This window comes from Furipterus horrens, unplaced genomic scaffold, assembly GCF_987537825.1.
Source record: "Furipterus horrens unplaced genomic scaffold, mFurHor1.1.pri manual_scaffold_2, whole genome shotgun sequence".
Classification (NCBI taxonomy): domain Eukaryota; kingdom Metazoa; phylum Chordata; class Mammalia; order Chiroptera; family Furipteridae; genus Furipterus; species Furipterus horrens.
The window spans coordinates 203,912,321-203,926,742 of record NW_028327172.1 but is presented as its reverse complement, the minus strand read 5'-3'; the positions used below and the strand labels follow the sequence as shown (position 1 = coordinate 203,926,742).

The 14,422-nt window shown below is 43.6% G+C and overlaps 1 protein-coding gene across 2 annotated transcripts in view; it reads right to left on the bottom strand.

Moving 5' to 3' along the window:
* Positions 1–14,422, bottom strand: part of CCDC149 (coiled-coil domain containing 149) — a 99,479-nt gene that overhangs the window by 17,267 nt on the left and 67,790 nt on the right. For both annotated transcript variants that reach the window (XM_090267015.1, XM_090267014.1), the window contains exons 5-10: positions 14,254–14,370; positions 13,273–13,445; positions 12,511–12,583; positions 10,991–11,075; positions 8,893–9,037; positions 866–942 (exon numbers count right to left, since the gene is read on the bottom strand). In XM_090267015.1, coding sequence (XP_090123141.1) covers positions 866–942; positions 8,893–9,037; positions 10,991–11,075; positions 12,511–12,583; positions 13,273–13,445; positions 14,254–14,370 — 670 coding nt within the window. The remainder of the gene's footprint in view (positions 1–865; positions 943–8,892; positions 9,038–10,990; positions 11,076–12,510; positions 12,584–13,272; positions 13,446–14,253; positions 14,371–14,422) is intronic.

Sequence of the window (14,422 nt, the reverse complement as noted above, 5' to 3'; positions counted from 1 at the left end):
CGCTGCTAAAAAATCCAATTTATGAAACACACTTCCAGGCAACCCAAGGCAGCTATTCAGATTTACGTTAAGAAACGTGTTGCCCATATCCCTGCTGCAATTCTCATCCCCCCACATTGTAGGGAAGCAACTGATACGGATCAAGGGAAGAGGAGCCTAGTTTGCGCAGAAAGGTTAAGTAACTAAAATAGACGTACAACGTTGCTTTTACGGGAAGAGGAGGGGGTGGGAAATGATAAGCACACGTTTCTGGGGCTGTAAAGAAAAAAGGGGAATGATTGACTGGGGCCTCATGAAGGAGGTGTTTTTTTCAAGACATACAGAATAAATATAGCTAGTTAAGGCGAAACATCAGTTTCCTCATGCACACAACTGTGAACAAAAATTTCCACAGGAAATTTTGATTTTCAGGCCACATCACAAATGGGATGGGGGAAGAGAGGAGAAGGAGGTTATCAAATGTCTTTGGGTTAAAGCATTTGTTTTTTCTTATTTCCACTTTTAGGATTGATGATTAAATTAATCTTTGTATTTTCTTAACATTCATTTGCAGGGGTGATAATTAAATTGAAAAAACCTTTATAAGACACGTATGGGTAACAAAAATGAGACAATTTCTTATATTCACAAAGTTTTAAAAAAATATACAAATCTTAAACAAAAAAACACACACACACACAATGACAATTTCAGAATTTAAATTAGCAAAACTTCATAGTTACATAGATGAGAACCTGCATATTTTATTTCAATGTTCAGACTTCCCTCCACAATGACAGTTTCTAAGTTTCAAACACTTGTAGATTTCTCAGCAATGATCTTCAAAAAAACAAAAGGAAAACAAGTTTTATGAAGTTCTGCTTACCTGGGAGACTCCACAAACCAGAAACTTCCAGAGTTCTTAATTTTTTCTCCAGTTCAGCCACCCGATTCCCTAGGATTCTGGAAAAGGGAGACAATTGCAACAGATGGATTAATGAGCATCTTTTCAGTTGCCAAAGCTGTGAGTAGGCTGCTTGGGAAACCCACTAGTGCACTAATAGAAAATGTTTTGAGATATAAGATATTTGCTAAACATGAAACACACAGACACATATATACTCTTTTGAAACACAAATAAAAATAGAGTAAATAATTGTTTAAAAAATACTGAAATGTTGCGATTGAAGTGACTCCTCTCCCAAAAAGGTGTGGGAGACCAGTACATAGCCACGGTGCCCCACATACCATACTGCCGATCCCACACGCTGGAGGGTTTTAGAAGTAGAATAGGGATGCAATGCACTCTTTGAAGCTGACCAAGCCTGCTTGCTCTGTGTAGCCCCAAATTCTTATCAGTAGGACGTGGAAACAAAATGTTTCAGGAAAAAGAGGCTTCTGGACTTCTAGGATAAGCCTTGGCGCCTCCCAGACTTGCTACCGATCTCCCTGTGCTGATCCCTGTGCTGACGTGTGTTTCCCTTTGTTCTTACCCCCAACCAGTAGGTGGAGGTCTGCATGCTCATCCCGTGCATGTCCGCACGCAGCAAACTCAGTACAAACCCTGACTGAGAAAGGAGTGATCAGTGATCTCCTATGAGACACTCACCCTTCTCTCTCCTTAGGCAACCTGTTTCTGAGTCAGTTCTTTCATCCGCACCGAGGGAGCTGCGGGACAGGGAACCTCGCAAGTGGCACACTGAGCAGGGACTGGCGAGAAGGACTCGCCAGGGAACCTCACAAAAAGGTAGTTCCTCGGAGAAGCTAAATGATTATTCACCATTGCCCAAACATCTTACAGCCTGTCTGTTGAAGAACTGCCTATTGCTAAAAATGACTATGAATTTTGAATACCCTTAGTGGCATCGCACCTTAATTCTTTGAAGGTAGATCAAGTCTAATAAATAACATGGGTAAACACACTTGGTAATGCTGCTTTGAGTGAGTAAAATAATAGTACCTGCCTTCTTAGACCTCACTTATGTCAGACTGATATCCCATTCTTGCTTGATATGTAGCATAACAATTGGTAGATGTTCAAAAATGCACTTGATTAAATAAATGTTATTCTTTTCTCATGGCTTGTAATTATTGATGGAGAGAATTTTTTAAAAAAACAGACATTTCTAAAGAATTCTCAGTAATTGCAGAATCACTAGAATAATGATATTGCTTTCCAAGGTAACGGTTATGTCTCATTGATATGTAAGTTCTGACGTGTGTATTTGAAAAGACTATACTCTTTACCTGCATGTCAAACTTTGCCTGTATGCATGGGAAGACATACACGCGGGCACATATTTCCCCTCTGTTACTCTACACAAATTAAATATACTGGGAAATGATTTCATAGTCATTTAAAACTTCAATCACTTTCCATTGGTCTGGAAATTAAAAGAACTAGTCTTTATATTATTTGGGGAATCTTCTTGGCACTGCTACGCTAAAATGATGCAGAAATATCCTAATAGCAAAGCTTCAATTCCTTTTAACAGGAGAAATCAGAACTCCAGAATTTCTCTTCTGGCTCTCTTTATATTCCAGAGATAGCTGCACACACCCACATACATACAGAGACATGAATATGTATATCTCTTCACATATGTATATGGCTTTAAATTCATCCTTATTTTATCTGAATTGACTTATAGCATATTAATTAATATTCCCTGTGAGTTCACAAAAAAAACTCTTTGACATTACTATATGTGGTTTTCCTCATCTAGGTACTTAGAGCATCTCTTTGCCTTTTTTCCTTAAGTCTTAAATTCTGCATAGTCTTTATCAATTACTTTCAATTTTCACTCCAATTGTTGGGTCTGTTCTGCTTTCATGACTCTGACCCTTCAATAAACACCATTCTTCTTAATCTCACTTTCAATATTTTGCTCAGACCCTCTGATCCAAGCTCCCTTTTCACCAGCTGATGGGTTTGAGATGCAATCACAGCAGTGTTCAAGTTAACGCCTGTTTCTTAACGAGATCAGATCATCTGTGTGCGGCTGCCTCTTGGAAACAAAAGATAAGGCTTAACTCTTCTGTGGACATTGAAGAATGCCGTCAGGGCAATGTTCAAAGGCGTGGTGAAGAGACATTTGGTTGTATTTTTTTTTCTAATGTTCCCAGATAACAGCCCTGTCTCCCAGAAATGGAGTGAGGTGAATTTGCTGGTGTCCCTAACAATCTACTTTGAGAGGCCCCATCTAAGTTTCTCTGTGGTGACTGTTTTCTTCTTTGGCCTGACACAGGCATTTGATGCGGGGCTGTAGGTCATCAAATGGACCCAGCAGAAGTTGCAGGAGTAGTAACAGTACCAATACCGACAGCAACTACACTACTGTTAACACTGTCAGCAAAACTAATCTTTCCTGAGTCTTGTATACAAACCAGGGTTCATACCAAACACCTACAGACTTGCGTTATTTCATCAGACCTGACAAAAACCTTGCAGTGTACAATGTATTTTTATCCTTCTTTTACACGTGGGAACCCCAAGGAACAGAGAGGGTAATCCACTTGCCCAAGGACCCAGAGTTCATCTCAAAGCTCTGCCTTTCCCAACACCCAGTGCTCTCACCACCATACTGTGCTTCTCCCATTACAAAACAGAGGTATGGGAATTAGTCACCTTCACTAAAACCACATGCAGGACTCAGCTGGTGATAAATCTGGATTTGAAACTATCAACCCATGGTCATTGGCGCCAATTCGAATGCCAACGGGAATCCCCAATTTGGAGTGCGGTGAAGAAGGGAACTTCACTCAGTGAAAACGGCTCAATGGTAATATAGCATGGCTTGGGATATAGCACGGCTTTGAAAACAGCACTGCTGTGGAACAGCTCGGTAGTGCGACAGCATGACTGTGAGGCTGTTTGCTCAGTGATGCTCTGCTCTGCTCCACTCCACACTGCACTGGTCTGGAGCCTGGAAACTCAGTCTTCAGATTTCTGTGGGAACTGCGCTTCCCAATCCAGAGGGAAGCCAGCTTTTATAGACAGAAGTCCCTGCCCCTCATCCATGATTGGTCTGTCCTTGTGCAAATGAGGACACCGAATCCCCAGTTTGGTTGGTCCAAAGGGTACTGTCCTGGTTGGTCAGAATAGAGCTGCTGTGATTGGTCAGAGCTCTACAGCTCTGATTGGATGGGGAAGCCTTAGTTAGTCCTATTGGTTGAAATAGGATTCCAGGAACTCCTTTATAAGGGCTGGCTCAGATGGCAGAAACATGACAGAAATGCCAGCAGGCAGTTCAGTGCAGAGGAAGGCAGTTTAGCACAGAGGTGGGCATGTCAGCGCAGAGGTTTCTCAGTGAAGTGCAGTTTGTGGGGGAGGCCCTATGCAGAAATGGCTGTGAGGTTCTCTCTCTCTCTCTCTCTCTCTCTCTCTCTCTCTCTCTCTATTTGAGTCTAGTTAGCCACCAGGAACCCTTCTTAGTCCTCAGGAGTCACAAACCTAAGCCTCAGTTTGCCTCTGAAGTGCATACTCTTAACGAAGACCCAGTAATGATAATGTAAAATGAGCTTTATCACGTCTGGAGCAAATATTCTCGTTAAAAACCATTTATATTGAAATATGGATGTAACCACAGCTGACTTGCCAAATATAACCCAAGATGCTTCAAATGACAAAGAGGGGCCTCCTGATTGGCTTGACACTGAAAGAATATGGCAGGTGGTCCACAGAACATAGCGGGATACAGCCCAGTGAGAGAAGAGGGCTATTTGAGTCTTAATAGCTAGCTGTATTTATAGATGGAGATGGTGGAAGGAGGAACAGGGTCCATTCAATTCAGTTTGACCAATTCGACAAACAGTTATTGCGGCTGTAGAGGATAATGAAGAGGAGCAGACCCTGTCCCTGAGCTTGAGGGACTTAAAAGCCTGGTGAGAGACAGACACACAAATGCACACACACGTGCAGTACCAGTGGAAGGCTTTAGTAACAGTTGATATGTGTCAATCACTTGCTCTGTACCAGATATTACTCTAAGCACTGCACAGTTATTATCTCCTTTAATCCCTTGCCACAACCAATGAGGAAGCTTTTATCATCCTAATTTTTAGATGAGGGAACTGAGACCCAGGGAGGTCAGCTAACATGCCCAGGGTGACACAGCTGCTAAGTGACGGGGCCAGAACCAAAACCTGGGCCTGGAAGTACACCAGTCCTTCAGTACATCTGTGGAGCAGAAGCAAAGTGTAAATAAAAGAAAAATCTAGAGAGGCTTGTAGGGACCCAGACATAATGACCTTGTTGCCATATTGACAATGTTCAGATTTATACACTGGCAATGGGTGGATATTGCAGGGTGAAGCAGCATAATGAATTTTAGGAAAAGTATTCTGGAGGCAGAGTTGAGAAGGGATGGGAAGACATATTAGTAGAAGCAGAAAGACCAGTAAGATGCTCATCATCCAAGTTGGCAATAGAGGTGGCCCCAAACAAGCCAGTGGGAATGTAGGGAAGCCAAAGAAATGGGTCAACCACCAGGCAGCGGGTGAGGAGTGTGAGGTGTCTACAGGATACCCATCTAGACACATGGGAGAGAGGAAAGATCTGGGAGTGAAAAGGTGGGTGTGGCTAGGGGGAGTGCTCACCAATAGCAGGGAGAAGTCAGAAGAACAGGGGACTAGTTTACCTCCTGCACAGGGCAAGAAAGGACCAGAGAAGTGCACCTGGAGATGAAGGAGGACAGCTAGGGCAATGGGGGGCCTTGGAAGCCAAGAGAGAGGCCCAGGCGGGACGCACGGTCAGTATTGGCTTGTTCTAGAAGTGGTCATACTTCTAAATGAAAGTTTAGAAGAGGCCACTTAGAAGATGTGCCTGAACCTTGGGAGAGATGTTTCAGTGGAGGTGATGAAATCCAGAATCCAAGTGACAGGGCTGAGACAACAGCAGACTATAAGTTGAGGCCATGCGTATAGATAATGCTCCAAGTAGTTTAGCAGGGGCTAGAAGGAGACAGCTGGGGCAGTAGCTTGAGGTATAAACAGGCTTGAGAGACCATTTTTCTTCTAGGGGATATTTTAAACAAAAATTTCACTTAGTTACAGTTTGTTTTAAGATTGGGGAAATTTCAGCATATGTCCATCCAGTAGTTTTAGGAAAAGCCTCAAGATGTCAGGCCTCTAGATACATTTTCAGTAGCAGTTTGTGATAATAACTTCATCATAAGGGATCTGCAAAGACAGAGCTCACTCAGGAACTGGACGGCATTGTGCCTCTGTTCTTGCTTTCTGGACAATACAGGGAGCAGGAATCCCTGAGAGGGGGTTCTTAAAAAAAAAAAAAAACAGGGCCCAAAGAAGCAGCCACTGGCTGTGGCTCTACACGGCAATGGAGATAACCCTGCTCCCAACTCCACCCAAGTGGCTTTCTTTTCAATCTCTGCTCTGATCCATGATAGCTTATGCTGCTACCAAGATCGTGAACTTCCAAGCTAGTTACCACTGGCCAGGGAGGCGGAAGAGCAACAAACAGTTTCAGCACAGCAGGAAGGGTAGTGAGAGGCCAGTATGTCTTCATAAATTCACCACCACCGCCACCTCTGGCGAAGTGACGGTCTGTTGGGAAGGACTGGGGAGTGAAACAGGACTTTAACATCTGCCTCTTCTATTAATGTTTTGCAATCTGTTTACAAGACAAGTGAACCTCATCTCTTCTTTAGCGATAATCAGGCAACAGTCAACTCTTTGGGAACAAGCACCTCAAGCAAAATGCCTTGTAATTGAACATGCTCTCAAAATGTGAAGTCCTAGGTTTAGTCATCACTTCTTCAAGATGGCTCTCATTGCACCTTCTCAAGGGGTGGGCGGTAACTGTCAGGCAGAGGGAATCATACTTCCGGAACAGAATATCTTTATTCCTGCTTATGATATGCTCCACAAAAACAAAGCTATCTTATTATCGTAGTTAGAAAATGCTAAATCATGGGGAATAACAGCAAGGAGACAAAATTCACATTCGATTCTTAGTGCCCATTCCATTTCTCATTTAATTAGTTTCTTTACATGCTCCCAAATAAAACATTTATCAAAAGTATCAAACTTAGGACCCTCTAAGTATTAAAAATGGCACATTAGGTACTTTATGTACTGATATAAAGCAATCTTCAAGATCTATTGTTATGGGCAAAGTGCAGAAGAGTGAAAACCTTTTTTAAAAAATGTATACTATCTACTATGTAAAAAAAGAGTATCTATATCTGTATAACCATACATGAGTATTTTTGTGTGTCTGTGTAAATGTATTATGTATTTACTTACACATGCATGCTTGGGGGGGAACCATAAGAAATGAGGAATGGTGCTTTCTTCCAGGAAGGGGAATTTGATGGTTAAGAGACAGCAGTAATTTGAAGATACAGGTAAGTCTTAACTTAACATCCTCAATAGGTTCTTTGACTTTAAGCAAAACAATCTATAATGAAACCAATTTTACCATAGGCTAATTGATATAAATGGGAATTAACTTCCTACACAACACGTCAACATTATAACAAGCTGACGTTATTCAAGGACCTGCTGTGTAACCTTGCAAATTTGAACCACGAAACAGTTTAAAATTATTAAATAGTTCAGAATGAAAAAGTGCATTAAAGCAAAGATAAGCCTGGCAAAATGAAAATGTCAGCCTTTCTCAAATGAGGTAAGCACCCGGGGACCTCAGAAATGCACAGGGCTCGGCAGGACAGGTTAGGGACACTGTAGGAAAGCAGCCTGTCCGAGGGGCAGGAGTGTCAGATCAACAGCAGTGTGGACCACCACACGGATCCTACGTCATGCCTGTTCTGGGGAGATTTCCCGTTCCTTCTCCCTTCCCTTATTAGCATTTGCATTTCAGCCTCTGGCTGTTCCAGTCCTTGGTTAAGATTTCTTTTAAAAGAATTTTTGAAACTTCTGTCAATAAATTACCCTTGTCATCCCTTTGAGATTGCCCAGACTCCCTCCACTGCTCCCTGCCTTCTTTTATATATATCTTAATCTCCTGCGCGATCTTCCCTTCATTTCCATCTCCTTTCTTTTCTGTTTTGTTTTTACAATACTCTCAATCATTTTCCAGGGCCCCGATTCCCTGATCCCTCCCCTGCTTGCTGGAAGCCCAGCCTTTCGTGGCCTGCTCACTTCTTCCACACTTGAGTTTTGGTTCTGGGATCAACTACATAATTGGCAGGACCCAGTGCAAGATGAAATTGTGGAGACAGGAGCATTAGACCAAATGCAGGTGCTTCTGAGTGTGGGGTGCTGAGCAGCCAGGGGGCACGAGCCCACAAACCGGCCCTGTTTGCAGTGTTCGCTGCTTTAATTGCTTGGTTACTCACCGTTCTCTGAACACTTTCCATTTTGCTTCTGTCGTCTCTAATGGCTACTTTAACGGGCTTGATTTTGCCCAGCACAGTCGCTATGTTTATAATAACCAAGTAAGATATTCTATTGTCATTGTTATTCCTTTTCACCATCTTTTCTGGATGACCCTGAAGGGTGACACGGGACTGCTTTGCAGGCTCAGCTGCCTTTGAGTGGATGCTTGGCTGTTGCTGCCATTCAGAGCCCCTCAAGGTCATGCTGCAGGTGCAAATGGCCCTCAGGAGGCGCCTCCCCTAAAGAAGACCTGGAGGACTAGTAGGCTGAGTTACCCAGGCAAGTGTACTACCAAAATCTCCATTTAACAGGCATTACTCAGTGAGTAGTTCTGGGTAAGCATTCAATAAGCAGTGACCAGTATTATTTGTTGGCTTGACCTCAGCTGAGAGCCAAGGTGCTGTCTTAATGCAGAAGCATAGTTCTAGTTGAAGGAGTTTCCTTCCAGAGGCAACGGTTCTCACCTGCTTCCCTTAAGGCCTGTAGTCCTGCCATTTGTCATCCCCCCATGTCTCTCCTGCCCAGCCCCCACCCAAAGGTCCAGCCACCTACTTGTTGGTCTGCCTCTGGTGCTGGATGACCATGTTTTTCTCATGGATTGTCTCCAACAGGGCTGTGGCCAGAGATTTCAGATCAGAAATGGACTGCGGAGTAGCTGGGAGGCTGCATCCGTGATCCTCAGATAACAGATCCTGAACTAGGTGGGAAATGAAATGTACAGCTCAGTCTTAAATTCTCCTGGAACACTGGGATGCAAACCCATGGCAGCGCTTCCTGGATAATGACGGGCCCCCCTACCCCTGCCCCCTGCTTCTCAACGCTACTATGATGCTTTAGAGAGTACAATTCAGGGGGTAGAAGTACAACAAAATAAAATTCAGTGTGCGGGTTAAACAGAAAGGAGGAAGTCCTTATGGACTTTTGTTAAAAAATTTTAAAAGGATAGTGATCTGTTGCATTTGTCCAGCATTTAACAGTTTCAACAAAACTTTTATATTAACTCACTTGAGACTTAAAATGAACCCTCCCCCCCCCAAATATCCACCTGGCAAATAGCATTTATCCTCATTTCATAGACAGCAAAGCAAGGTGCAGGTAGATTGAAAACACTGGCTGAAGGTCACGCAGCCAGGCTAATGACAATGACTCTACTCCTGAACTCCCTCTTTTAAAACAGAATCTCCCAGGGCACGGTGCCTTCAGTGGGTAGCAAGAAAATTTAGGAGGTTATTTAAACTACAAAATATATTTTGTATATGCACATTTTTAGAAAGGATAGATAAACAAAGAGATTACACAAAAAGAAAACAGCCACATGCACTCCCACCAGATAGAAGAAAAGGAAGCTATATAAATCGCCATAGATTTTTGAACACCATCTCCTATGTGTCTATATGTAGATACTCATATTTGTCCACTTTTCTTCAAAAATAGGAAAAACCCTGCTTTTTTCACTTAACCTGATGCCACATCATGAGTATTTCCCAAAAAGAAAATGATGCAGCTGCTTAGTTCATGTATAGATATATAATAATTAATAACTATGTTGTTTCCAAGGTTTTTTATTATAACCAATATAGGAAGAGCTTTCTTGAAATAAAATGTTTGCATCTGTCTATAGTTATTTCTTGCTGGCTCAACGGACATCCAATTAAGGCATTTCCTAATAAGTTGCCAAATGGTTATCTAGGAGGGTCGTCCAGATTTACCGCTCTGCCGTGGTGTCTGAGTGTGGCTGGCCTTCCCAGGGCAGTGGTAAGACTGCGATCTCAGCTAAGCTTAGATGGGCTACTTCACAGTTCTGTAGAGTACTGTAGTTTCGTTTTTAAAAGACAATTCTAGAGTGTCCTTTCCTACTGGAATAAAAAGAAGTTGTTGCTTGGAGAAGTGCCTCGGTTATTAGGTGAGCTGGAGAGTCGGCGTTTTTTCGGCTGCCCTCGCCCTGATTAAGACTGCCACCTGATCGTTGCTGCCCACATCGCCCACAAGCCAAGAGGGGGCCGGTCAAGCACGTTCAACCTGAGGCTGACGTTTAACACTGAGTTCCCAAATAGTAAGTGTCAGAAGCAAGCTCTCTGTTATTTACTCCCCTGGACTGTTCCTGGAAGATCATTATTTTTCATCGGAATCGACAAGGAGGGGGAACAAAATTGCAATCAATAAAAGCTTCTTTGAAAAAGGCACGTGTTCCATGATGAAATGATTTCAGCAGCTATGCGGCTTCTATTCTGATCAAAGAGGCCAGGAAAAAGGGAAATTCGATGAGGCTGAACCATGTACTCGGGGATGCTAAACCGATGATCAGAGAAGGGACGGCATTCTTGGAAGGAGAGCACAGTGCAGGGGAAGGGACATGCACAAGGGCCAGCTACTAGGAAAACCTCTAAGGCAGGGCCCTCAAACCAGCATCAACATCATCTGGGAACTTTATAGCAACGCCTGTACTCCAGGGCCCACCCCACCCCTACTCAATCAGAAACTCTGGGTGGGGTGGGGGGCAGTGATCTGTGTTCTAACAAGCCGTCCAGGGAATTCTGATGCAGGCGGAAGTTTCTAGGGCTCAGTTAGTTCCCAGTCCACAGAACGAGATGTGGATTGAGAGCTCCAGCATTCTGATCCTAAGGGGCCCCTCCCAGAGAAGGCACCCTACCTTGCTTTGCAGAGAGGACTCCGGTCAGAGCACTGCTGTTGGATCTACCCTGGCCCTTTGAGTTTTTCCGTCTCTCGAGAGCATTCTAAAGTAGCATTGGGAGGAAAGAAAAAAAAAACAACCGTTGTCAGAAAGGCCAGTAATGGAAAAATACCCAGTTACGGTTAGACGCATCCTCCCAATTCAGCGCACAAGAACCCTTCGCACACTCCAAAGGTTAGCCCACCTGTTCAAACTCTGAGTCCCTGCCAAAGGGTTAGGATTTGTATGGACCCGGTAAAGGGTTAAAAAAAAATGGTGCCTGGCAGAATGACAGCAACTACCTTCCCCTAAATACAAAAGGCACTCAATGCATATTTGTCAAATTACCAAATCTGAAGCAAGAACTTAGTCTAATATGTGAAGTCACTGGTTATGAAAACCCTTTCCAGATAGACAAGAGATGGAGAACAGGTTAACTTTCATGCACTGATGCCCAGAAATCATTAGTGGTATTTGGAAGGATTCTATGGCTGGACTGGAATGTGAGCCACCATCAATAGGTGATACCTGCCATGGATATAAGAAACAGAAGTGCATATGTGTCACCTAAATGCCATTCCTAGAAGAGACTCTTATATTAAAATCGATATGTACTATACAGCCAGTGCTTTGCATAAGGAGGAACTGAATAAATATTCTTAAATAAATGCATATGCACATATTTTTTAATTATAAATTTAAAAATGTATTAATTGTACATCTTTAAAAGCTGTATTCTTCTTTGGCTGCATGTGTATATTTAGACTGGTATAAACTGAAGTGTGGTGCAACAGAACGGAAAGGAGGAACAGCGTGGAGACTTCTGAGGAAAAAAGCCCACGTCAAAAGCCAGGAAAATAAGAAGCCTCTCTCTCAAGCATCTAGACTGCTGGAAAACTTCACCCTCAGGAAGAGAAATCAATCTATTTTCAAAGCAGAGAAACCCAGGAGATTTTTCTAATTATAACACAAGTAACATCTGCAGAAATAGATATTATCAAACTAATGGTGCTGGAATGAGAGGAGGAAATAACAGTGGGGAGAATTTAGACATTCTGTCCTTTCAGGGAGATGTGAACATTATGGTCTGGGTTGTGATTTCCTAATCTTTGTTTCTTCGTCGCTCGGAAACCATTTTCTTATAGATGACGACGAGACAAATAGTATCTGATGACAGAACGTTTTACAGAAAAGCCGGATGAGAAGCCTAATGTCACATGGACCGAGGCTGTAAGGCAACCACGTCTAGATTCTAGGGGTCTCCACGTGTCCTGTCCTGATAACAGCAAAAGAAGGAGCTCTCGCAAAAGCTGTTTTCCTTGTGTTTGTTGTTTCCGGTTTAATTCTCACCGGTGACCTCAGCTAAAGCTCTTATGGGCCTCTCTCTGGGGGGGCAGGCAGGCATTAAAATATCTTTGGCACATAAAAGAGAATTAAAACAGGATGACATTTAGAGGTACAATAGTGAATCATCACCGTCATCGTCACGGTTCTGCTACCTTGTATTTGGCAATGTTAGATTTCAAGAGGTTGACCTCTTCATGAAGTTGCTTTAGTCTCTCTTGAAGGTACCTGAAAAGAAAATACAACTAGAAAGTGTCCGGGGGCAAAATAAAACACATACATTCAAATAGGAGAGGAGAAAAAAAGAAAAGCGTATGTCTGAAGAGCCATCTTTTACATATGATGCCTTCTCACCACTGAATGGAGAGGGAGGAAAGTGTATCTTTGTGACCTCTGCTTAAATGGATGCGATCAAGGTCAAATGTGCCCAAATCACAAAAACCCCACTTCAGAAGAGCCCTCTGCAGAGATCCCCTAAGGGATATCAACACAGTTTTCACATAATTCTCATTAAGATGATTCCACCGGGAAGGAAGGCAGGAAGAGGTGGCACCAGACATAACACTATACACACACTGAAATCTGCCTCGGGGAAAAGAAAGAGCTAAGGGAATTTCTCAATTTATTTTCTTATTCTTTTCTCTCTCCTTGATAGCAATAACAAGCAGCTTTTACTGGTTCCCTACCCTCTCGCCCAAATAGGGAGAGGGAGGATGGGGTACACATGTAGGCATGTGGTACCTCCTTTCTGACTTTTACTACAGATACGTGACATTAACACCATTGTTTTGGGGGCTGTGACTTTCCTTCCACTGTAAGGCAGTTCTCTCCGATGTGAAGAGGGTGCCCAGCCTGGAGGCCTGCGGAAGAGCCAGTATACTACCCAGCGGATTGCGGGGCGGGACCTGACCACTTGCCTGTTCTCCATACACAGGGCGTCCACGTCAATGATGCGGTTCTCGTGGCCGCCCAGGATGTGATTTAGCTCCTGGTTGAGCCTCTCCACTTTGTCCTGGTAGGAAGACCGCTCTTCTTTCACGTCCTGAAGCTCATCCACAGAGGCCTGCAGGTCATGCTCCAGAGACTCAATCTGAAACCAAAGGAAGCGCCCTTACTCAAGATGTTCTTCCAACATCAGCTTTATGGCCAGAGATGGAGCCTTCTGTGTGGTTGGCTGACTTTTAGAGAGCTTATTAATACCACCCGAATGCTATAAAGCCATAAGAGTCACTCTCTGGAATATGATCAAAGCTAAAAGGAAGGGGACAATGTCCTGCCAGACACTTACTAAATATATCTAAGGTGGGAGGGGCACACCAGCTTAGAAAAACAGAGCCAGTCCCTTACCAACGGCAGCATGCCCTAAAATCAGGGGCTCAGAGAGGGCAACGCCCAGTGTTGGGGACAGCAGTCAGTCTCTTACTAACACATGCTTTTTCAATCCACTCTAGACCCAGAAATCTTGTTCTGCTCTTCAAAACCAATTAGCAAGAGAAGGAAAGCAAAGTCTGGGCTCTTTTAGCTGTTCCCTAACTAGGACTCCGTACCCGTTGAGATTTTGCCTAAAAAGCACTGCTCAGCATTTGAGCGGAAACTTGCAAATTAAGGCCAGTTTGTCACGTTTTGTTCTCTCCTTGTCTATCCTGGGTAAGGGGGGTGTTTCTTGTTGTGTTCAGAACAATGGCACCAAAACTGACAGCAGATCTGCTGGTAGCCAGAAACAGAGGCAGCTTGGGAGCCTAGCAGAGGGCCAAGGAAGAGAAAGCCTCCAGCTTCTATCCTCCATCCTCCCCTGACTCGCATCCCAGACACTCCACACCCTCTGAGCAACAGGGATTCTGCTCTGGGTGTGTTCTGCTGTGCAAACCCATTCCCTGCTCACAGTTGTTAGCAATAACCTGTTCCTTTGCTCTCTCCAGCTGATGAACCAAGTCTTCACGCTCATGGGCTGCAAAGTGCCGCACACCAATTTCTTCATCTCCAAGCCTCTGTTTCGCGATTGTCATCCTCAAGAGCTGCATTTTCCATTAGTAGGAGAGAGAGAGAGAGTAGATTAAAAAAAACAAA